Genomic DNA, 21,876 nt, shown 5'->3' on the forward strand with positions numbered 1-21,876 from the left:
TCAAAAGGGCGCTACCAGATGAGGGTTTTTGTGCTGTTGTCGTTGGTAGATATTGCATTGCACTGGTGAGCACAAGCCAGGCGAATGAAGGGGGCAGAAAATAAGAGTAAACGACCGTGCAAATAAGAAAAGCTTCCTTGTACGCCATGAGCATCCCTCGAACACGTGCTCCAACACAGACGATACTGTGAGGAAGAAAAAATCCTTTCCTTGCTGCATACCCGTACGTTTTCCACCGCCTGGCTCTGCTAATGGTTAACGTAAACTGTGGGCGCGTGAAGTAGAGGAAATCATTCCCGAAATGTTTTCCACCAAGACGCCAGCGTGGCGGCGGCTACATCATCCAACATTGACAACGGCTCTTCACCCGGGCGCATCGCAGTAGGCCGGCGTTGCCGGTGCCTAGCGATGGCAACTGTGAGTACGCTGATAGTTTGTACATGCATACACCAAGGGAGCAATACATTTGCAGCCGCCAGCCTGCAGATAAGGGGCGCATGGTTTTTATTTACACACCAGTCTGGTACGGACAAATGTGCGTGTGGGAAGCATACAGAAGTGGTACTACTGCGAACCAGTCAAGGACAGTGCTTTGCGCGGGAGTACAGTATCTGTTGAGCGCAGATTAAAGTGACGCGAAAATGTAACCAGAAAAGGCTATTCAGTGCGATGCAATGTTTGGCACAAGTGGTAAGAGTTTCTCAAACCAGCAGTCGATAGCATGTCATTAAAGGTGAAATTTTTTTTGTTGATAATTTTCAGAACTTGCATGAACAACCATGCGTCTCCATCGCGTTCGGGAAATTAAACGACTTTCGTCGTAAATGAGCAGCTGGAGTTACTTTGTAGGCAAAGTATCTATAGACAAGGTACACATCAAGCAGGAGTGAGTATTTGAATACTTTAAAAGACTACCATCACGCAGCATTAAGCGAAGAACTCGCTTCGGCCCAAAGTTTCCTGGAAGATCATGAAGGAAAAACTTTATCGGGTGGAACGAACTGATGTAACAAGGGTGCAATGATTCGATGGGAATGTGTTTCATGCTTGTCATCCGTGGAACTTTATTCTTTTCTACGAAAATGTATGCCAGTTTAAGGCGTATGTTGTTGTTGAACGTTTTATGCTTCTTAATGCACGCAATTGTTAAGGATGTGATAGCAGCTTGGCAATGAATTGTTGCAGAAGGAAGTTGCACAAAATTAAAGCACCAACACGTACTCAAACACAAAAATACTGCGGTGAATTATTCAATGAACAATGTTGTAGTTCTACATAAATTAATTCTCCTATGATGTTAATTGTGCATTGGTCCGCTATAGGGAGTATTTACAGTTTGAACATCAATTATTCGTTCAGTACAGCGTTCGCAAGAATCAGCTATTTTTGCGTAATGTTTGCCCTTTAAACACAACCCATCATTTGCAGTGGTTTCAATTACGTATGCCCTCTTTATTCATTTTGTCGAATTTATTTCGTAATGAATGTCCAACAGTTGTGTGCATATAGAATCATTACGGTTCTCAATCATACTGTACAATACCATACAATTTCATTGACTGTGGGAAGCTGTTGATTTCATTCCGAAAACGCATCATACCGTTCTCGTTCGCACGCTCATTTGGGCACAGGTTATCCATTAGACGTGCTATTTCATGTCAAACATCACTCCGTTTGGAGTGAAATGCATTTGTGATGATTCCCAAGTGTATAATTGAAATATAATCACTGTTGAGAACTATTTCATACCAAAGTTTAAATGTTGCTGGTACAGTGTGGCACAATACACTTGAACTTTTGAACAGACTCAACACAAGGGTGATAGAATTGGAGCAGAAGGGCAGTGGGTTATGGTCCTTTTTTGTACATGGACCATTCCACATCGTTGAGCCTCTCGTCTCTAACGAATGTGAAACCAACATTTGGTAGATTGCATTTCTGTGTGTGTGTGCGTAACCAGCTGTGGGTAGGTTTACAGTTCTGAATTGCTCTCAGTTCGGCAGTCAGTCTTGCCGTTTCTGCCCGTACTGATGTGCTTTCATCAACGAGTTTTGCAATTTTTCTATATTTCTGTGGAGATTCTATGGAACTAATCGTTTCAACGGCTTCCTCGAGTGTAGTTTTACAAATCGTTTTGAGTGTGCGATGTATGTACAGCAGCTCTGCAATGTGTAATCATGCACTAAACAACATTTCACTGACCTGATGATGACCTTTCGATGGTCGTCGTCTCTATACAACCGACTTTATCAATACAGTGAAATCGCATATAAATGTATAAAAGGCAGTTTAATATTATTTTATTTTAAGCTGTCCTTCATCTGTACTTAAGTGTAAATGTGTGAGTAATCCTTGCACAAAAACTTGAAATGTAAATTCTAAATCGAATACATTGCTTCAAATGCGGTTCACTCGACCTACACATCGCAAAAGCTGCAAAACGTTTAACGCTATTACGGAAATCATGGAATATATTATGGACCAAATGCTAAACGAAAGCCAATCGGCATTGCGACAACGCTCGATGGGAAAGTAAATATTTATCGCAGGTAATTTATGTATTTGCGTATTTGTATGAATTTGCTGCATTAACCTGTCCACACCAGCTCCATTTGGCTAGATCCTGGACAAATATTTGCTAGCTAAGGCCAGTTGAATCGATGCTATTTTAGCAACCGGCAAATCCAGTCTCGAGCTTATGCGGATGAGGGGAATGTTTCGCATCTGGGAGCAAAGAGCGGAAACGAAACTTCAACAAAAAACCATTTAGGTGAAGACCATTTGCGATGCTATTGAAAGTGAAACATTTTCTAACGAACGAACCATGGCAAAAGATGGTCAATGGGACGATAAATGATTGATGATTGTTAAAAAATGGGAAGAATATTGGTGGAAAGCGTATATAACAGTGCAAAGTTGAAGTATTTTATTTTCCGTACCCGAATGATTGCAAAAAAGGCCTTAAGGATCTTTACAGTTTACGCCATGAAAAAAAGCAGTAAAAACAACATTCTATTGTATAACGCTTATATCACCGCTTTGTTCATCGGCCGAGTTTCTATTTCAGCTCAAACCTGTAGTTATTCACACTTTAAAGCAAATCAAAAGAAATATAGATAGTATGATAACCACGACACAAATTCGCATAGCATTTAATCACAACGAAGATTCTATTGCAAGAGAAAAAGTGAAACAACACCCGATTGCCATTATCTAGGGCAAGTTGTCAAAATTAGCATTCGGGATGATAAATATTCAATAGCAAATTAGCCAATGGTACAGCTCCGGTGCGAACTGCAAATCAAACCCAGTGAAAACACATCGATTAGCGAAATTAAATTTGTGCTTTTTACCTTTTTATGGTGATGCGATCACGCTGTTTATGCTACTGCCCCGTACGTTTTCAGGGACATAAAAACAAAACTTTTGCCTTGCCCCAAACATCGTGATATGGGTTTGAATTCGGGGAAGGTTCTTTCGAATCAGCTTTGCTGCTTCTTTCCATGCTTCGTTCACCATTGTGATTTGTGTTGTTGTTGGGGATGGGTTGGATTATCGATTATGTACAATATAAACAGGGTTGTTTTTTTTTTTTGGCAGACGTTGCACTCAGAAAGGGAGAGAGCGAGATTCATAAAGCATAGATCGCTATTTGCGTATGCAGAAGAAAGTTTACGGTGTCTGCATGGGGATATTTTTGCAAAAATTCATGAGCGTTTCACACGCAAGACCTCGCACTGAGCATACGATTTAAAGAAGCCTCCTTACTGTGAGCCTTTACTCAAGAAAGTATCGATACAGCAGCGCAATAGTCTGATGAAGAAGTCATTTTAATGCTGGTTTGGTGTGTTGCTTGCAAGAGTATTCGGTTTATATGTTTCTTCCTAGTTTTCCTATGCTCCATTACTCCCGTTCAACTACTATCACAAGTAATTGTTCGACTCAAGTCAAGTTTTAACGGAGACATTATCTACCATTCGTTGTGCCTTTTGAAATTACCGTCAGCTCATTATCCCTCTGACGAACGGTTGTCGGGTGGACAAAGATATGGGGTTCATTTTGAATGTCTCTTTCGCCATCAATTTACCTTTACATTACAAAATCTATCGTTTAATCGATCATGGGAGTTTGAAATACCTGCAGATGCGCCACCCTAATAGCTCTGGATATTGTGGTAAGAAAGATCATGGCAGCAATTAGAGTAACTATCTCTTTGGCAAACAAATTTGAAACTCTTCCTACCCTCGAGCGGCTTACAGCTGTCGATTAGGCACACTGTTGATCGACTAATCGAAGGAATTATTCTTCTTCCTTCCTGCATTACGCCTGCCATCGCATACAATGTGTCCTACCTACCGATCGGTTCTTTCCACGCCGGCAATCGATCGAAGCAAGAAAATACAGTGAATTAATTATTTCATTACATTCAATTACCGCTACACAGTGGCAAACGCTTCCGCTGTGTCTTTGGCGGTCCGGGAGACTAAGGAAGTGCATAAAATGCTCGGCAATTATCCGTACCCCCGGTACGCTGCGCTTCGGGTTTGTGCACCCTGTGTCTTTATTTGCAACTGCACTTTTCCTCGCACTGGCCACGGTTCGTTTATCATCCTGTAAAATGCACAATTAAATGCAATTACTGTGCCATGTGCACTGGCACCGACCAGTGCAGCTTGGTCGAAAGGAAAGCGAGCAAGACAAATGTGCAGGCCAAGAAATGGAACTACAGGCTTGGCGGTTCCATCTATCCTGAAACGATTATCGGTGACAGTGCAACAGCAAACAGTGCTGCCATTTAAAAAGCGGCCTCATTATTTAACGCCTCTCTTAAGCGCGCCTACAGTGTTGGAATGAAATGTCACAAGACGACGCTGGAAGAAAATTTAATTAGACAGTATCGCTCTGCCCGAGTTCGAGCGAGTTAAAATTAATCGCCCCAAGCCTGAAGCGTTATACGCATCAACGTCATTGCGGTAAGCACACATCTTCCCATCATCGCGGTGACTTCCTGTGTACAGTACGATTATGGATGTAAATTATTTTAAAGTCCAATGTGTTTACCGACCCACACAACGCACGACCAGAACCGAAACCGAACCAAGCAAAGCAAACAGTTTACCGAGGGAACTTGTAAGGGACGACACGGTAATTGTGCGTAAAACGCATGCATCCTCTGCTTACCGTTTGCCTAACTTGCCCTTCTGCCCTACCCGGACCACCGATCGACGGGGAAACTTAATTTCCAAACAGCAAAAATAAACAACGCCGCTTATTAGCGAAAAGTTTTGCCAACAGCCGTTTTGAAAACTCCTTCTCAAACGGATCTCGTGTCTTGGGTGGAAGCTGAAACACGAACATGAGAAGTGTTTGTTCTCGCCTGGCGGAAAACAATGGGTGTCAAGATTCAGATGAAAAGGCAGAAGTGCTGTCTTTTTGGTAATCTATGTAAAAGCTTTTTCCGGCGACTAGCTCCTTTGAAGGTGCTTAAAACAAAACCTTACTCCCCGCTCCGTTGCTCGGGTCACCCTTTTTTAGTAGCAAAATGAGTGTATATTGGAACGAAATATTACACCACAAAAACACTGTCCTCGTGGCACATGGTGTGACGCAAGTCATTATGTGTCCGTTCCGTACAAGACACAGAGGATTTTCCAAATGTATCTCTCTCGTCGGTTGTGGTGCACATGTTGTGGGGTTCGGTGGTGTATTGACCCCGGTGCTTCCCGGAAAGCCATCCCCGTCGTTTATCACATTATCGGTTCGATTGTAAAGCGATAGCCATTGTTTATCTCCGGTCTGCCGATGTGATACCTGTGGCACAGCGAGTGAAAGCTCTCACCTGACCCGGGTCATAATTCTTCCGCATACGGGTCTCATATTGCCCGGATCAGATTAGCCAGGTGCTGCTGGCTGGCCTTCGAATGAACGACACCGTGGGCCAAATTGCTCGGGTGAGATTTTCCATACCTTTTCGGAAACGGACGTCGCACACACCGCGTGGACGGGGCCACCGACCGGCCAGTGTAGTAGTAACTTTTGGCTCGAAAGATTTGTTATCGGGTGGTGGATTTTGGCGAGCAGAATTTATGGTTATTAAACCAACCCGAAGGCCCGGGACGGCTTCGGCGTTGACCATCATCACAGGGTTTGCGGTTTTTCGGGCACCGAGGGCACACTGGCTGGTTATTAAGTTGTTTATGAAATCCACCCCGGAAGTAGGCAACACCGGCCAAACGGTGCAGTGACGCAGTGAGCCTACAAAGGCCTGGCTACCGACCCGCTATCCCGCACCACCGGTCGAGCGCGCCGTAAATTTTGTCTGGATGACGTTTTAATTACTAGTAGCCTAACCTAATCATTCGGTTCCTTTGTTCTGCATGAGGGAATGATGAATTTTACCGACAGAAAAACGGCTTTTTACACGCCGGCGATCCGGTCCCTCGGTATGGCCTTTTAGCGTGATGATGGATGCGCCAGCACCAGGACCTGCTCGGGTAAAAGGGACTCACACAGCAACTTCACCGAGTAATGACCAGGACTGGCATACACACAAAAGACAGTTAATGCGTAGCGGCGACGACGAATCTTCGCTCGGTTTATCTTCCCTTCCCTCAAAAGCCCTGGGAGCTTCGAACACGAGCACTACGGCACTGTGCCATGCGTAATTTTATTAAATTTAAGACCAACATTGACCGTAAACATGCCCCCCTCCCTCCCGTCACGGTGGTTGTCATGGTTGATGTAGGGCGATATCTGGCATGTCTTCGTCCACAACACTTCACTTTGCGGGACGTCTGGCGACTGGGAAGTCTGGCAGGATTACTGTGTTCATGGCGAATGTAAGCCACCAATATTCATCCCAACCCCGGGTATGGTTTACCCCCACGTCTTCCTGTACACTTAATTCTCTGTCTAGAGTATCTTCCGCACCGAGGAAGGTAAAGTTTTCTAAGTTGTTTATTTTGCTACGCTCACTTAACTTCAATCTTCCGGTGGCGCCCAGTTGTGTTGTCCTTTCGTTGAAACACGAGGCGCACAATGCTGAAATACCCACCGGCAAAAGATGACTGCTCATAGTGGATACATCTTGTCATTGGAGAGAAGTGTGTGTGTCTTTCTCTGCCCACATGTGCCCAGAGTGTTTCCTAATCGAACCTTTGTGAATGTAAATTAACAATAACCTGTACCGTAGCCGTTGTGGACCATGTTACACACTGGCCGGTCGCTCGTAACCGACATCCCATCTACTGGAAGGATTAGGGTTGGGTGTAGAATGCTGATGGTTTGGATTAATCTATTTAATCATGATTCAAAACTGCTATCTACATTATCCGTTAACAAGTTGTGCTGAACGATTGATTCTGGGAAGGATTGTTGGAGTTCGATGAATTTGGGCTTTGGCATGCTCTGTAAGGAAGACAATTTGAGTGCTGGAATTCAATAATCGATTTACTACAATCACTAGAATACACAAATACTTTTCACATTTTTCTTTTAACATTTAAAACCTCAGAATACATTGGCGAGGAAAATCTGCTTATCCACATGAGGGAAATACCATCGGAATAGAAAATAACCTACCCCGTTGTTCTATACTCGCAGCACCGGCGAAACCATCTGTTCTGCGCTATCCTTTCCTAAATCGATATCAATAACCGCTGGCAAAGGGATTTGGCGTGCCGGCGTGCAAGGGCAGAATAAAACTTTTCGGTAAACAATGATTTATGCGAACCCTCCAACAACGCACGGAGGATCTTCGTCCGAATTCAAAACATCAATTAATCTAATCTTTTCCTTCGCTTTCCTTTGGCCGGGGGAAAGCTGATTCGTCATGATAAACAGATTCCTACTGGTGTGCCACCCGGCCCGACATGAATAATTCGTCCTTAATTATCGTGTATCCGGGACTCCGGCATTGATTGGGTTTGACGTATCAATCCGAACCAAACATTAGGGCCGGCGAAAAGTTGCCGTTTTATTCATTTCGGGTAAAATTATGAACGCTTGGGTAATTGTTTCGTTAAAATTTAGAATGAAAATCTAAATTGATTTCAATATGCATCGCTTAAGCCTAATTTGTGTCCCGTTTTATTGGAAAATCATACCACCTTGCACAGTTTATCACACTCATAATCCCAACCGTGACATTTCCTCCCGAAAACGGATTGCTTCTGCAGCCATTTCTGCGATGGGTCGTCGTGGCCGTTCTGGTTCCTTATCGTGTCGGTTCAACTCACCATAGATTTGATCATTCTCGGGAAAGTCCCCGACATGGCGCGGCATCACATGACAGTGCACGTGGAAAACGGTCTGTCCCGCGTCCGGGCCGTCCTGTACCGTCACGGTGGACGAAGTGGCATCGTACAGCCGCTCTGCCACCTTTTCCACCTTGCATACGGTCTGGAAGAAATCGTTTATTTCCGCCGGGCTGAGATCCGGCAGCCGAGCGGCGACACGTTTCGTTGAAACTAGAACATCTGGAAGATAGGAGAAGAGTATGTTAATATGCTGAAATAATTGTAATGAAATCAATCAAAAACTTACGTCCGGGCACAACACAGCGAATGTTGGTGAAAGCGAAACAGTGTTCCGATACGTAGAAGATCGTTTCAGGAGGAATTTCTATACCTCCGAACGAGAACTTTTCTTTGGCTGTGGCACCACTGGCGTACGGAAGTCCTGCTCGCGTCGAAAGGTTGTAAACATCGTCCCTCCGGTGCTCGAAACATGGCATATTGGCGCGCACACTTTGCAGCTTGCCAAAGTCCAACTCCGCAACGACGACATCCAGATCCTGATCCGGATTGGCTTCTCCTAGGATGGTTCCCCATGGATTAACTACCATTGCGTGGCCATAACTCTCTCGCTTCTTGTTGTGAAATCCAATTTGAGCGGCGGCAATTACGAAGCATTGATTTTCGATCGCCCTTGCCCGCAGCAGTACTTCCCAGTGAGCTCGTCCGGTCGACACAGCGAAGGCTGAAGGATAGGTGAGGATTTCGGCACCTTGTTTCCGCAAAAGCGTGCTCGCTTCAGCAAAACGCATATCATAGCACTGGAAAAATGGTAACAGTTTACATGTGAGACGAATGAATCAATTGAAATGTGAGTACTTCACACTTACAATCTGCAAACCTATCCGTCCGATGGGTGTGTCAACTGGCGGGATCAATGCCGGGCCCGATCGGACTGTTTCCGATTCACGGAATTTAAATTCCGGTGTAATCACGTTGAACATGTGCAGCTTGCGATAGCTTGCCACCAGCTCGCCGACATTGTTGATCAGTATGTGAGTGTTGTAGATATTCTTCACCTCCTGCCCCGATTCCGTTTCCTCGATGATGCTTTCGTGCACTCCACCGAACGAAAGCCATACGTTTTGTTCCCGTGCCAGCGCTCGGTACTGTTGCACCGTCGGGCCCGTAAGTGGTTCCGACAGTTTCAGCGTTTCGTCCCGATGGGTTCCTACGTAATCGCAGCACTCTGGAAAGAAGATAAACTAAATGCTACTCGTCATAATCATTGGAGGACGGGGGACGGGCGGATTCCTATACTGACCTGCACATCGTTGGCCTTTGCCCGTTCGGTGATGGTTTGGATCTGAGCAAAGTTGTGTTGCTTATCGTTGGTGGAGCGCATTTGCGCAACGGCAATACGTGCCGGGGTTTGCGTAGCCATCGTTCGGATGTTGGTGGGTGACGATTGCCACAATACTTGCGCGACTCGTTTTCTCAGCAAAGAATACATGAAATATGTATCGTGTGCAGGCGAGGAAGAAAAGTGGATTTTATTCTTTCTAATTCGCTGCTTATCAGATGTTGCTTGATTGTGTTGTTATTGTTGCTGAGGGGTGAATGTTTGTGTTGTTGTACGACTGTTATACAACGTTTGACGTTCGTTCTGTTATACGGTACGTGTGTCTGTTCCGGCACAGCAGAATGTTGAAAATGGTCGCCAAAATGTTTGTAGAATTTTACCGCGTTCGAAGAGAGCAATTGTTTGCTTTTCTTTTATCGTGCTTCCAGCCCTCTTTTTTTGCACCGAAATCCACCAATTAGTAAGAATGTTTTCATTTGAAAGGAGCTTACCTTTATCTTCTCATACTATTACATTTCGCCAAAGATCCACAAAGAAAACGAAGGGCTTGGGTTTCATTGAGTTCGATTGTATTCACTTCACTTTAATGCAAATTACATTTCTAGAAAGTTTTCTAATGAAGTATGTGGTTATCCTACACGCTCGCCGCATGTTACATTTCGTGTATTTTCACTCTACCGGAAAGCTACCCGTCCGGACGTCTTGCCTCCTTATCGGCATCATTTTCTTACGCTGTATGGATGCAAATGTTGTGACGAGCTCCTGCCTGCCGCCTGCCGAGTTCCTAAAATGCTTGCTTACAAACTAAAGGATAGAAGTAGTGTAGACGAAATGTTTCTACAACCCTCCGCGTCCACGGCCGGAAGATTGCTGTCCTTGCCCTTGCCATCCTCCTTTGTTACCGCCTCGACCACCTCCTCCGCCGCCTCCCGCTCCACGACCTCTGCCTCGGGCCGCCTGTGCTCGCAGTATAGCCGACTTGCCTCGTCCGGCAGTGCCCGTCTTGGCGCCCTGCTTCTTAAACATGGGCGCGTTCTTCAGCATGTCCGGCAGTATGAGGAAGCGGATTTTCGAGCCCCGGATGTACACGTTCTCCAGATTTCCGACGCGTCCGTCCCGGTAAGTCACGGTGATCTGCGTCATTTGGCAGTTCATGTTGTCCTCGGCTTCGATCAGCTTTCCACGGTACACCTCGCCGGTGATGGTCTCGCAGGTCACCACATGGCCTTCGGCCTCGTGCAGCACTTTGATTGGTACGCCAATAGACATGGTTTTAAGTGAAAATTACAGTTTCCACGCGAAAATTGCGACTCTGTGCGGGGACTGTTGTTGTTGGTAGCGGCAAAATTTGACAACTGCTCATGCTGCCCGTGTTTATATGGTGGTGCTGGTCACTTGGAAATACGCTGTGTTTATAGCCCATGGTTGTAATCGAGGATTTTGCGCACAGATGGTGTTCCTCATGAAATGTAGGCCATTTTGCGGAATTTTATAAATTTTAAGAATTTTATAATTTTATTAAATTAAGGAGGTGAAAAGGTAATGTTAGGGCAGACTATATTCTCTAAAAGGTCAGTCAACAGTGAAATCGTCATGTTTTTGTGAAATGATTCAGTAAAATAAAAAATATGTGTGTAAGGTGGTGAGAAAGATCTGGTTGCCGCAGTGAGAAGAATTAGTGCTCGAATGAGCGGCAACGATGAGGATAACTGCTCGATTTCAGCGGAATGTGTCATTGTTGTCAAAACGATCGCAGGCAGCTGCTACAAACAAACAATTTTTATTGTGCTAACAATTTCTTTGTTGAAAAATAGTGACCAAAGACCTGTAAACAGTCGGCAGCGCAAAGGGAAATATGTGGTGAGCCTGCCGCCGTGCATTGACCACCGCCACTATGCAGGGTTATCTGCGACGCGATTAGATAACGGCGCAAAGTGTCCGATTTAATGTTATCAATAGGAGAGCCTTCTTCAGTTTTATGTAATTTTGGGACCTGCCAGGGTATTGCGCTGGCTTATGCTTTCGTGTGAGAAGTGGTAACGCGGTGCGTCGACCGGACCGGAATACAAACTATTTGCCCGAACGCATTTCAACTGGAACGTGGCATAGGGTAAGTGGCGAAGCATCGACCTGAAGACTATGCGGGGAGAGTTATGATCGATGCACTTCACGAACAAAGTGAAGAATATTTTAGTTTAATAAACAAGTTCCTTAAAATGAAACCGTTCTTGTAAAGGCAAAATCAGGCACGTTTGGTATAATATTCTCGAGTGATATTAATACCCCCCGTTACAACTCTCAGCTGATAGGAGCTGCAACTATTTATAGTTGATATCTATTTGTAGTTTGAACCGTGCACTGCCCAACGTTCCGTTAGACAAAGAGCGTTGAGTTCGTTTTCTGTGCGCATACATGTGAAACAGGCCAGACGCGTGGTGCGGTTCAGACGGTACACGTAGCATTGGATTCAATTCCGTTCGCTTCACAACAATTCGATAGCAATAGTTTGCGAAGATCGACGAAGATCGGAGTAAATAGTCCGTACGAAGGGGCTAACATATGCTTTGTCATCGTCAGTTTGTGTTCAGCGAACGGGCAATTATCAGCAATGGAGAGATTAAAGAACTGTTTACTCAAAAAACCATCCAAAAACGATCTGGACGATGGACTGGAAACGGCCGCTGAGTACACGGAACGCTGGACGTCGGTGCGAATCATCTACTACACCATGTTTCTCATGTCGCTCGGATTCAGCATCATCCTCACGGGCGTGTGGCCATACCTCGACAAGGTATGTTAAAGAGAAACTGTGCCCAAAAACGACTTTACTGACAACATTTCCACAACTAGCTAGATCCTCACGCCGGCAAAGAGTTCCTGGGATGGATAGTGGGTGCCAATCCGGTCGGACAAATGATCTTCAGCCCGCTGGTCGGATGGTGGGGCAATCGGCTTGGTTCGATCCGGCTGCCCCTACTCTGCTCGCTGGCGCTATTTTCCATCGCTAGCGGCATCTACGCCTGCCTCGAGCTGTTCCCAACTGATCAAAAGTATTGGATGCTGTACTCGCGCTTCCTCATCGGCGTCAGCTCGTCCAGTGTGGCCGTGTGCCGGTCGTACCTGTCGGCGGCCACCAAGGTCAAGGAACGGACCGGTGCCGTATCGATGGTATCGCTCGCGCAAACGCTAGGATTTATCGTGGGCCCCGTGCTGCAGGGCGCCGTAACGATGTTCGGAGAAGATGGACTGCCGCTGGTGAAAAACAAATTGCACCTCAACATGTACACGGCCACTGGGTGGATAAACGTTTTGATGGGAATTTTGAACTTTTGTCTGTTCCTGCCGTTCGTGTTCAAAGAGAAACGAATCGCGGCCCTCGAAGCCATGAAACAGCAGGGCATGCAGTCGGAGAAGGAAACGTGGAAATCGATGAAACCGGATTATTTATCCGCCTGGACGCTGATATCTGCCTTTTTCATTCTGGTGTTCAATTTCGTGTTTCTCGAAACGTAAGTGTACGGAATTATGTGTCCTGTGAAGATGGTCAGCGCTTTCCGCTAACGATTTTGTGTATCCTTTCCCCCTCAGACTGGCCACTCCGTTGACGATGGATATGTTCGCGTGGACGAAAGCCGAAGCCTTATATTACATGGCATGGATTATGGCGGTCGGAGCCATACTGGCCAGTGCCATGTTCCTGATGATTGATCCATTATGCAAGCGATTCCCGGAGCAGCAAGTTCTCATCTGGGGCGGCTTTTTCCTCATGGTGTTGGGACGCGCGGTTTACATACCGATGAGTGACACGCCGCCAAAGTTGGCACTTCCAGAAAATGCAACACTCGCGTCGCTGCGCATGGAGGACGATGTGACGCCGTACGTGTACGGGTCGAATTTTACAAACGTTTGGTCCAATCTGACCAGGGTGGACTTTGACTACAGTGGACCTATTCCCACGGCGGGCACAGAAACGTTGGACGGTGGTATCGACGCGCTAGGCTGTCCACCATCGCAGGAATGGTGTAAAACTACGCGCGGTATGACCATTAGCCAATTTCTGGTTGGCTATGCGTTCACGGCCATCGGGTATCCGATCGGCGTGACGCTTATTACAACCATCTTTTCGAAAGTGCTAGGACCGCGTCCTCAGGGCACATGGATGGGCATCATGACGGGCTCGGGGTGTCTATCGCGAGCACTGGGGCCGGTATTTTTATCTACAATCTACACCAAGTACGGACTATACTGGACCTTTGGCAGCACGGCGGTAATGATGGCGGCCACCATGATGTGGCTATGGCAAATGAGGTATTTATTTGAAATTGATGTAAATCCTTCTAGGGCGTTGTATTAACGTTGCTCATTTCCCTCGCCAGAGAAAGACTAGTGCCGATCCCTTACGACGCAAGCTGTAGAGGAGAGGAGCTCGTGTCGGTGATCACGAAAGGAGATCAAGCGTCGGAAGAAAAAAAGACAACCGAAGATGGTGGCGATCAGCTTAACGGAAATTCAAAAGACAGCAGCACTCCCGGCGATAGCTGATCCCTTCGCGGAACGGCTGATCATGTAGCTGCAGGGAAACGAATTGCTCAGTTTATACACATATATATTCTATTCAGCGTTAAGGAGCGGCGTGTTCGTTGTGATATTTTCCTCGTTGGTAAGCGAACCGTATACAATTAGGTAGCCGTTTTGTGAAAGCATTCAGCAGTGAATGAAACGAAATCGCACAAAAAACAGTCTCGCCGTGGTTTCTTATCTAGCCGTGATTTGTCATTCCGAAAAAACGCGTTTGCCTCCTGTCTCCTCGTCTGCCTAATGCGCCCGGGTATTGATTGTTGTGAGTATCAGTGCGGGGCGGCGTGTGTGCAATAATCCAGCCAGCTGATAAGTAATAGCACGGTGGTGGCAAACTGAAGGGCATACACGCGGCCAAAACAAGTAGTTAGGCGTTGATTTAGCGCGAGCGCGAGCGCACTGCATTTGCCGTACCGATGAGACTTGTGGCGCGCCTAAGCAAAACTGGTTCTTGACTTAGTGTCGATTAAACTGATCGCGCGAGCAGTCATGTGCGCTTCTAGCTCGCGTTTGCTTCCCCGTCGTGAGAATGCCATCCGTGTTTGATTTATTGTATTGGCGTATTGGCGGTGTGGGCAGTGAATGCAATTATTTTTTACGTCACCCTTAAATCATACCAGTGAGTGCTTTCTCCTTCAATTCAATTGATTGCAAAATATGACCGCCGGTTCTAAGTCGGAAGAACAAGTTTGTAGAAAATCGAATCGACGAGTTGCGCATCGCCTCGTGTGATACAGGGTTCGATCGGTGCTAGTCGAATGTACGGTGGTCATTTCGGTTTTGTCGTTCGTGACCATGGCATCGATTGGGAGTTGGTGGCGCGTGGTGCAAAACGAAAAGGACCGTTCGAGTGGGCTTGAGAGTGATTTTGAATATCGCGAACGATGGATCACAATACGATTGGTGTATGTGAGCGGCTTTTTAATGTTTCTATCGTTTGGCGTGGTGACGACTGGGCTATGGCCATACCTGCAGGACGTAAGCAGTCGGCGCAGCGATGATGCAGAGTGTTACCGTTGCATAATGAAACCTTTTCTCCTCGATTCAGATGGATCCCACGGTTGGCAAGCCGTTTCTGAGTGTCGTATTTGCCGCTCCACCTGCCGGTCAGTTGATCTTTAGTCCACTTATCGGCTGGTGCTCGAATAGATTATCATCAATCCGCGTTCCGTTCGTGATACTGACAGCTTTGTTTGTGTTTGGCAATGGGCTGTACAGCGTCGTGGAGCTGTTCCCCACACCGCACCGAAGGTACGTCCTACTGTTGGCAAGATTTGTCTTTGGCATATCGACGTCAATCAATACGCTTAGCCGAGCGTACATATCGACGGCCACTAAGCTGTCCGAGCGAACCGGTGCCATATCGATGAGCTCGTTGGCTCAAACGTTCGGGCTTGCAGTGGGGCCCATCATTCAAGCGGCCCTATCAACCATTGGCAAGGAAGGATTAATGTGGTACGGGCTGCGGATTAACATGTACACGATGGCGGGGTGGATTTGTGCGGCCCTTGGCGTGGTGTACATACTGTTTCTGAATCCTTCCTGCTTCGTGCATCGTACTATCGCCGCCCAGGAAGCGATGAAAACGACCGGATTCAGCAAAGCGACGGATACGTACGAACCGTTGAAAATGTTCTCGATCTGGACGGTCATGATCGGTTACAGCGTGTTGATGTTTTTCTACGTGTCTGTTCAAACGTAAGTATGCGCAAACATTCTTATATCTCATTTCAATACTCATTGCAATGTTTGTTCTATTTCTTTTAGCGCCCTTTCGCCGATATCGCTCGATCAGTTCGGCTGGAGCCACGAGGAATCTCTGTATTACCTGGGCATCTTAATTACGGGCGGCACTTTGTGCTCTTGTGCCGTGTTTCTGCTGTTGCCTCAGTTATGTAAACGATTTCAGGAGCACAATGTGTTTCTATTTTTCGCTATTGTACCACTGTTTATCAGTCAAGTGGTGATGATACCGATGGGTAGCAAATCAATTCCAATGTTAGATTCGTCGAATAATAGAAGTACGGGCGTTGGTGGTGGCGGAGGCTGTCCAATCGAACAGGAGTGGTGTAATTCTATTCCTCCCATTAATCAATACCAATTAACTATCTCATACACGATGCTGTGTATTTCGTTCTCGGTTGGAATAGCCATTAGTCAAACGATTCTTTCGAAACTGCTCGGCACCCGGCCGCAGGGCAACTGGATGGCGCTGTACACAAGCATTGGCGGACTAACGCGCATCATAGGACCGGCCTCGGTAGTGGTGTACGTGCGTTTCGGAACTTATTGGCTGTTTGGTTTGGGTGCGATGATATCGGGGCTGCTACTGATATGGATGTGGTGCTACAAAAGTCATCTGCGAACGACTAAAAAGATTCACCACGCGGAAGAAATGCAGCGCATGGCCAATGGAGTAGCGGAATGATACGGAGAACAGTCAGAACAAGAAGGGATGCGTTAATACAATTGCGATATTTATTAGAAAATCGATACTCGGCACCGGTATTAATCACCGATCGGTTGCTGGAATGTCGTTCCCCTGCATATTCATAGCTTCTTCTAGTGTGTTGGGCAGCTCGTTGTTTAGCGTTTCGGGAAATTGGAGTGAGGTTATTGCGGACGAGATGCCGAGACAGCCAAACAGTATCATCGGCAGCGGTGTCCACACTTTAGCCAACAGCGGTGTCTGCGGTGCAATCATCGATCCGATGCGTCCAAACATGGAGCAGGTAGACAGTAGGCTTTGGCGTAGATTGGTGGGGAAGATTTCCACAGTGTAGATGTACAGTGTGCCGAACGACATTGTTATGCTAAGTTTGCTGAGCAAAAACAGGGTAAGGTGTAGGGCCGGAGCATCTGTAAGAGAGGAATACAGTTTGATTAAACACAGTATGGGTCCGGGGAAGGAATAGGTACGTACCAATGCCAGCAATAAACACGGAAATGATGCAAAACAGCCCACTTAGAACAAGCGTAGTGAAAAGTGTCTTTTTGCGTCCGACACGATCGAGAATGAGTTGCATCAAAAAGAACCCGGGAAGCTCGATGAGCGAGACAAGAATAAAGTTAAGATACTTGTTGCCCGACAGCGACACGGAATTGAGACTCAAGCCAAAGTACACCATAGTGTTGGTGAGCCAACAGAAGGAACAGTTGATGACACGCAGCACCAGCGCGGGATTGGCCAGCGCTTCGCGTAGCAGTTGTGCGTAAGTTTGCGTATCTAGCGATTTAGCTGACCCACTCTTGGTCTCGATGCAATTGAACCGTTCGAATGCGGCTTGTGAGATGGTTTTACCGTTCAGCTTTGCCGCCCTTTTCAAGATTGTAAATGCTTCATCTTTTCTGTTTTTAGACAGTAGCCATCGAACACTCTCGACCGTTGTGTAAAGGAACGGAAGCGCCAAAAGGCCGGGAATGTACAAAATGCGCAGCAGTACGCGCCAGTCGCGGAAATACATCGCCAGCAGTCCGAGTAGTGCTTCGCCGAAGGAAAATGCGCAAGAGATAATGTTGTTGCCGGTGACACGCATCTTCGGACCGACGAGCTCGAGCGCCAGAATGAACGCGGTAGTGTACATCGTGGAACCGATGACCGGATCGAGGAACTCCATCGCGATAAACATTTCGTAGCTAGTCGCAAACGAGCGTACCAACCCGAACACTGCACTACCGGCGACACTCACCAGCAGGATCCATCTTCTGCCGAACCGATCCGACAGGTATCCGGCAATGGGAAGCGCTACGAACTGTCCCACGTTGTTGATCGTGCCCACCAGCGTAAGCTTCCAGTCGTTGTGCGCACATGTGATGTTAAAGTCACGCACTATCGTGCTTTCTTCGGTCTGGAAAACGAATGCATCGCATGGAATCATGGCGGAAGTGTTGAAATCATCACTGGTACACTCTCCCTCCGGTAGGCGGGTGTCATTTGAGATGAATTGCAAACGTTGGCATCGCCCGTCAGAGTGCAATAATCCCGGCCAGGTTGCATTTAACCAGGGAGGGTTATAAATTTCCGTGGCAGGATCTTCACATTCCGGTACTAAACATCTGTAAAAACGCAGAACAAATCACGATGCTGAGCGATGCTGCTCTCTTGCACAACACTGCACCTGTTCTAACCTGTACTCCAGATTCCCCGCCGTGAAGATGTAACTGAGCGTAAAGAGCGCATTAAATATGATCGGCAGCACCATCAGCCCATACTGGCGCACCTGAAACCGCCCAAACTGACCGATCTCGTGCAGCACTCCGTCCAAGTCTACGTCGTCCTCGGCTTGCGGCATTACGAGCGATTGCAAACACACGTGCGATTACACTGTTTCTTCTTCCTGTCGGCTTAAAAAACGCGACGCCAACTAGATGTGATTCGTCAGACTATAGGTCACAAACACACTCGGCACGAGAGTAACACCGTGCAAATCAACGGGAGAGATGGGCCCCCCAGAGCACACGATTCGTGAGTTTTTCCACTCACATGAATGAAAGCTATTTTCGACAGACTGACTGTGTTGTGACAGAAACGCAGGGTCCGGCTCGGTTAGCGGCTAACGGCACGACTGCGCGTGCTCCGTTGCCAGCGTGAGAAGCGTCGCCGGTATGCGTACAAGTAGTGCCGGTTGGAGTAAGCTAATATTGTTTTATTATCGGGAATGCGTTAATTGAATTTGATTGATTTCACTTTACACTCTCAAACTCTTAAGGAGACTCCCGCCACCGCACATGCTACCGCTGCTCTGGACAGCTGCAGCGAAGAGATAGAGAGAGAGAGAGAGCATTATTAGCTGATTTGCCAAAAGGTTTCGAAGGATGACCACGCCTGGCGCGATTGTCAGTGAGGAATTGCAAACAGCTCGGTGATAAACGCGGAACCCATTTAAATGATTATCAGCTGCCAGAGCCACTCATTGACGCTGATAATGTTTAATCTTTTTAAATATGAAGTGATGCTTCCAACGTGTTTGTTTAGATTTCAAATGAGTATGTGGTCGCCAACGCGCTGGACTGGCTTGTTCGGGTAGTAGTATCAAAGGTCGAGTCCTCGAATCGTAACTGTTGGAAGCGTACCAGTGTCTTTTGCTTTTAATTGTTATCTAATTGTTTCATCATTTTATGAGATGATCGGATGATTGATTGACTTCCACAGGAACTGGCGATCCTGTTGTCATCGATGAGTTGTAGGAATTGACAGTGGCTTACGTGGCTATAGCAATAATGATATGCGCGTAGCATATCCCCTTTTTATTCTGAACGATCACTATCGAAACTGTTCGCTTTAAGATTCTCCGCCTCGCTGGCCGTGTTCGGTAGCCGAACGTTGCCCGTTTCGGGAAATTCTAAAATGGTAAAGGCTGACAGTAGCGCAATCGACCCGAACAGCGTCATCGGCAGCGGTTTCCACACCTTGGCAAGCAGTGGCATTTGTGGTGCGACGATCGAACCCAGCCGACCGATCATGGAGCACATGGAGAGTAAGCTTTGCCGCAGATTGGTGGGAAAGATTTCGGCCGTGTAGATGTACAGCACGCCGAACGAAAACGATATGGCCATTTTGCTGAACAGAAACATTGCCGTGTGGATCCAGCTGTCGTCTGTAAGGAAAGACATAGCGAAGTAATTTGATGAGATGATGGACAATCAAAGTGTACGTAGCACAGTAATTTACCATCGGGAATGGCTAGTGTGACCAGGCAAAGCACTCCGCACACTGCCAGCGACACGAACTGTGTCATTCGGCGGGGGAATCGGTTCAGGATAAAGTTCATGCAAACGGCTCCAGGTATTTCGACCAGCGTGATTAGGATGAAGTTAACGTTCTTATCCCCGGCCAACGTGACGGAGTTTAGCGTCAGCCCGTAGTACACCATCACGTTCGTGAACCAGCAGAACGAGCAGATTGCCAGCCGTATCGTTAGCCGCTTGTACCGGAACACCTCGGCCAGCTGTTCGAAGAAGGACGCATTGGCCGGCAGGTCGGGCGTTTCGCGCTGATAGTCATTGGTGGCGAAGTACTTGAGCGTACTTTCCGACAACGTTCGCCGGTTAGCGGTGGCCGCTCGTTCCAGTATGACGATGGCTTCCCTGTTGCGGCCCTTCGAAAGCAACCAGCGCACACTTTCGGCCGTCACCCACAGGAAGGCCAGGGAGACGAGCCCCGGTACGAACAGGGCCAGCAAATAGTAGCGCCAGTTGTGCACGAACATCGCAATGACGCCCATGGTAGCTTCACCAAGTGCAAACACGACCAAACAGAGGCTCTTCGCAAAGACACGGTGCTTCGGTCCAACGAGCTCCTGGCCGAGGATGAACGCCGTCGTGTACATGGTCGAACCGAGCAGGGGTTCCAAAAACTCGAGCACCAAAAACATCTCGTAGTTCACGGAGAAGGACCGCACGATGCCCAGGGTCGAACCCAGACCGATGCTTAGCAGCAGTGCCCATTTGCGGCCGTAGCGATCCGAAAATAAACCACCAAGCAGCAGCGCCAGCCCTTGGGCGACGCTGTGAATCGTACCGACGAGAGTTATCTTCCACGTGTTCTCGTCGCACGTCAAGTTGAACTGAAAGCGGAACAAGAATAACAAAAGTAGCATCATGAGTGTTCCGCGTTCCGCGTTCCGCGTTCGCGGCCGGCGAGATATGTTTTCGACCAATGAAAGCTGGTCATCACACATCGGGCGTTCGGTTCGCACCATCAGCTGTTCCGCCTGTCGGTCATAAAAAAAGCGCGCCCCGCAAGATCACTTACTTCATTCACAATCGTTGTGGCCGCTTTATCTTCATACACAAAGTCGAAGCATCGCGTGATAGCGGAGTGGTTGAAATCGGACGCTTGGCATTGTAAATAGTCGCCGGTGATGTTTACAAACGCTTCGTACCGTTCACACCCGGCCGGTTGGTTGCGTTGGTACGGTACGGCCGCCGGCAACCATTCGGTAAGGTACGCCGCATCGGTTCGATTCTCACACTCCGGGATGTAGCATCTTGGCAAACAAAAAAGGAACAAATTCCATTAATGCAACTTGATGCAGCTCCAAATGCTCCATCCCCATGAGCCTGTAGAGCTTACCTGTACTTGAGGTCAGCCGCCGTGAATACGTACGAAAGGTTGGAAAAGGCGTTAAACACGAGCGGCAGTATCATGAGCAGGAACTGCCGCAGCTGGAACCGGCCAAACGTGCCAATCTCGACGAGCACATCATCAAACGCTAGCGGTGGTGCCATCTTTTCGCACCCCCAAAACTGCTGTTACTGAACTGCTGAGCGGAACTGCTGAACCGTGGTGTGTGATGCCGCCACGAAATCTAATCTCAAACTGTACGCTCTGTCTGTAACGCAAAGGACACACGCTTGTTGTGCGCCAGCTAGCAGCAATCGCTCTTCTTTTGTCATTCGGGTTTTTTATCACAGATTATGGCCGAGTGCGAGATGATGGTTCACCAACACGCATCATGCGTGTACTTTAACGAGTGGCTGTGGCCCCATATGTGTATGTGTATTTGTGCGTTGTGCGTTGTGTTTTTAGAAGGGAAGCGGGAGTATAATTTGCCACCCCGGTCCCGCGGTGGCAAGTATTTATGTTCATGCACCGGGGTATTTTTAGCACACTACTGCTTTTATTATGAAGCATATACATGTAAAAATACTCCCGCGGTTGTGGCGAGTGGGAGAGAGAGCCAGAGAAAGAGCGGCCGT

At 47.3% G+C, this 21,876-nt stretch overlaps 6 protein-coding genes and 1 long non-coding RNA gene across 8 annotated transcripts; 3 read left to right on the forward strand and 4 right to left on the reverse strand.

Annotated features, from left to right (window-relative positions):
• Positions 1-401: 401 nt before the first annotated feature.
• Positions 402-7,584, forward strand: LOC120903115. The gene is made up of 3 exons (XR_005739535.1): positions 402-690; positions 763-886; positions 7,514-7,584. It is a non-coding gene; the product is annotated as an uncharacterized LOC120903115 (long non-coding RNA).
• Positions 7,585-8,020: 436 nt separating this feature from the next.
• On the reverse strand, positions 8,021-10,043 carry LOC120903113 (nitrilase and fragile histidine triad fusion protein NitFhit). Its single transcript, XM_040312338.1, has 4 exons — positions 9,559-10,043; positions 9,125-9,499; positions 8,545-9,055; positions 8,021-8,477 (listed from the first exon to the last, which is right to left on the reverse strand). The coding sequence occupies exons 1-4, from the start codon at positions 9,745-9,747 to the stop codon at positions 8,128-8,130; spliced, it is 1,425 nt and encodes a 474-aa protein (XP_040168272.1). The 5' UTR covers positions 9,748-10,043; the 3' UTR covers positions 8,021-8,127.
• A 105-nt stretch (positions 10,044-10,148) lies between these two features.
• On the reverse strand, positions 10,149-10,963 carry LOC120903114 (small nuclear ribonucleoprotein Sm D3). Its single transcript, XM_040312339.1, has one exon. The coding sequence runs from the start codon at positions 10,864-10,866 to the stop codon at positions 10,435-10,437; it is 432 nt and encodes a 143-aa protein (XP_040168273.1). The 5' UTR covers positions 10,867-10,963; the 3' UTR covers positions 10,149-10,434.
• A 367-nt stretch (positions 10,964-11,330) lies between these two features.
• Positions 11,331-14,336, forward strand: LOC120901389 (major facilitator superfamily domain-containing protein 8-like). Of its 2 annotated transcripts, XM_040309299.1 has the most exons (5): positions 11,331-11,707; positions 12,175-12,388; positions 12,448-13,106; positions 13,186-13,905; positions 13,974-14,336. In XM_040309299.1, exons 2-5 carry the CDS (start codon positions 12,206-12,208, stop codon positions 14,137-14,139), a joined length of 1,728 nt encoding a protein of 575 aa, XP_040165233.1. In that variant the 5' UTR covers positions 11,331-11,707; positions 12,175-12,205; the 3' UTR covers positions 14,140-14,336. The 2 variants fall into 2 exon arrangements, with proteins under 2 accessions (XP_040165233.1, XP_040165235.1); XM_040309301.1 differs by lacking the exon at positions 11,331-11,707 and having other exon boundaries at positions 12,272-12,388; positions 12,452-13,106.
• Positions 14,337-14,548: 212 nt separating this feature from the next.
• LOC120901391 (major facilitator superfamily domain-containing protein 8-like) lies at positions 14,549-17,281 on the forward strand. Its single transcript, XM_040309303.1, has 3 exons — positions 14,549-15,153; positions 15,224-15,873; positions 15,943-17,281. The coding sequence occupies exons 1-3, from the start codon at positions 14,971-14,973 to the stop codon at positions 16,601-16,603; spliced, it is 1,494 nt and encodes a 497-aa protein (XP_040165237.1). The 5' UTR covers positions 14,549-14,970; the 3' UTR covers positions 16,604-17,281.
• Positions 16,632-18,724, reverse strand: LOC120901393 (organic cation transporter protein-like). The gene is made up of 3 exons (XM_040309305.1): positions 18,304-18,724; positions 17,099-18,231; positions 16,632-17,034 (listed from the first exon to the last, which is right to left on the reverse strand). Exons 1-3 carry the CDS (start codon positions 18,465-18,467, stop codon positions 16,688-16,690), a joined length of 1,644 nt encoding a protein of 547 aa, XP_040165239.1. The 5' UTR covers positions 18,468-18,724; the 3' UTR covers positions 16,632-16,687.
• Positions 18,725-19,186: 462 nt separating this feature from the next.
• On the reverse strand, positions 19,187-21,793 carry LOC120901390 (organic cation transporter protein-like). The gene is made up of 4 exons (XM_040309302.1): positions 21,251-21,793; positions 20,930-21,164; positions 19,847-20,741; positions 19,187-19,772 (listed from the first exon to the last, which is right to left on the reverse strand). Exons 1-4 carry the CDS (start codon positions 21,403-21,405, stop codon positions 19,423-19,425), a joined length of 1,635 nt encoding a protein of 544 aa, XP_040165236.1. The 5' UTR covers positions 21,406-21,793; the 3' UTR covers positions 19,187-19,422.
• Positions 21,794-21,876: the final 83 nt, after the last annotated feature.

The sequence above is a fragment of the Anopheles arabiensis genome, chromosome 3, assembly GCF_016920715.1.
Source record: "Anopheles arabiensis isolate DONGOLA chromosome 3, AaraD3, whole genome shotgun sequence".
In the NCBI taxonomy this organism is placed as follows: domain Eukaryota; kingdom Metazoa; phylum Arthropoda; class Insecta; order Diptera; family Culicidae; genus Anopheles; species Anopheles arabiensis.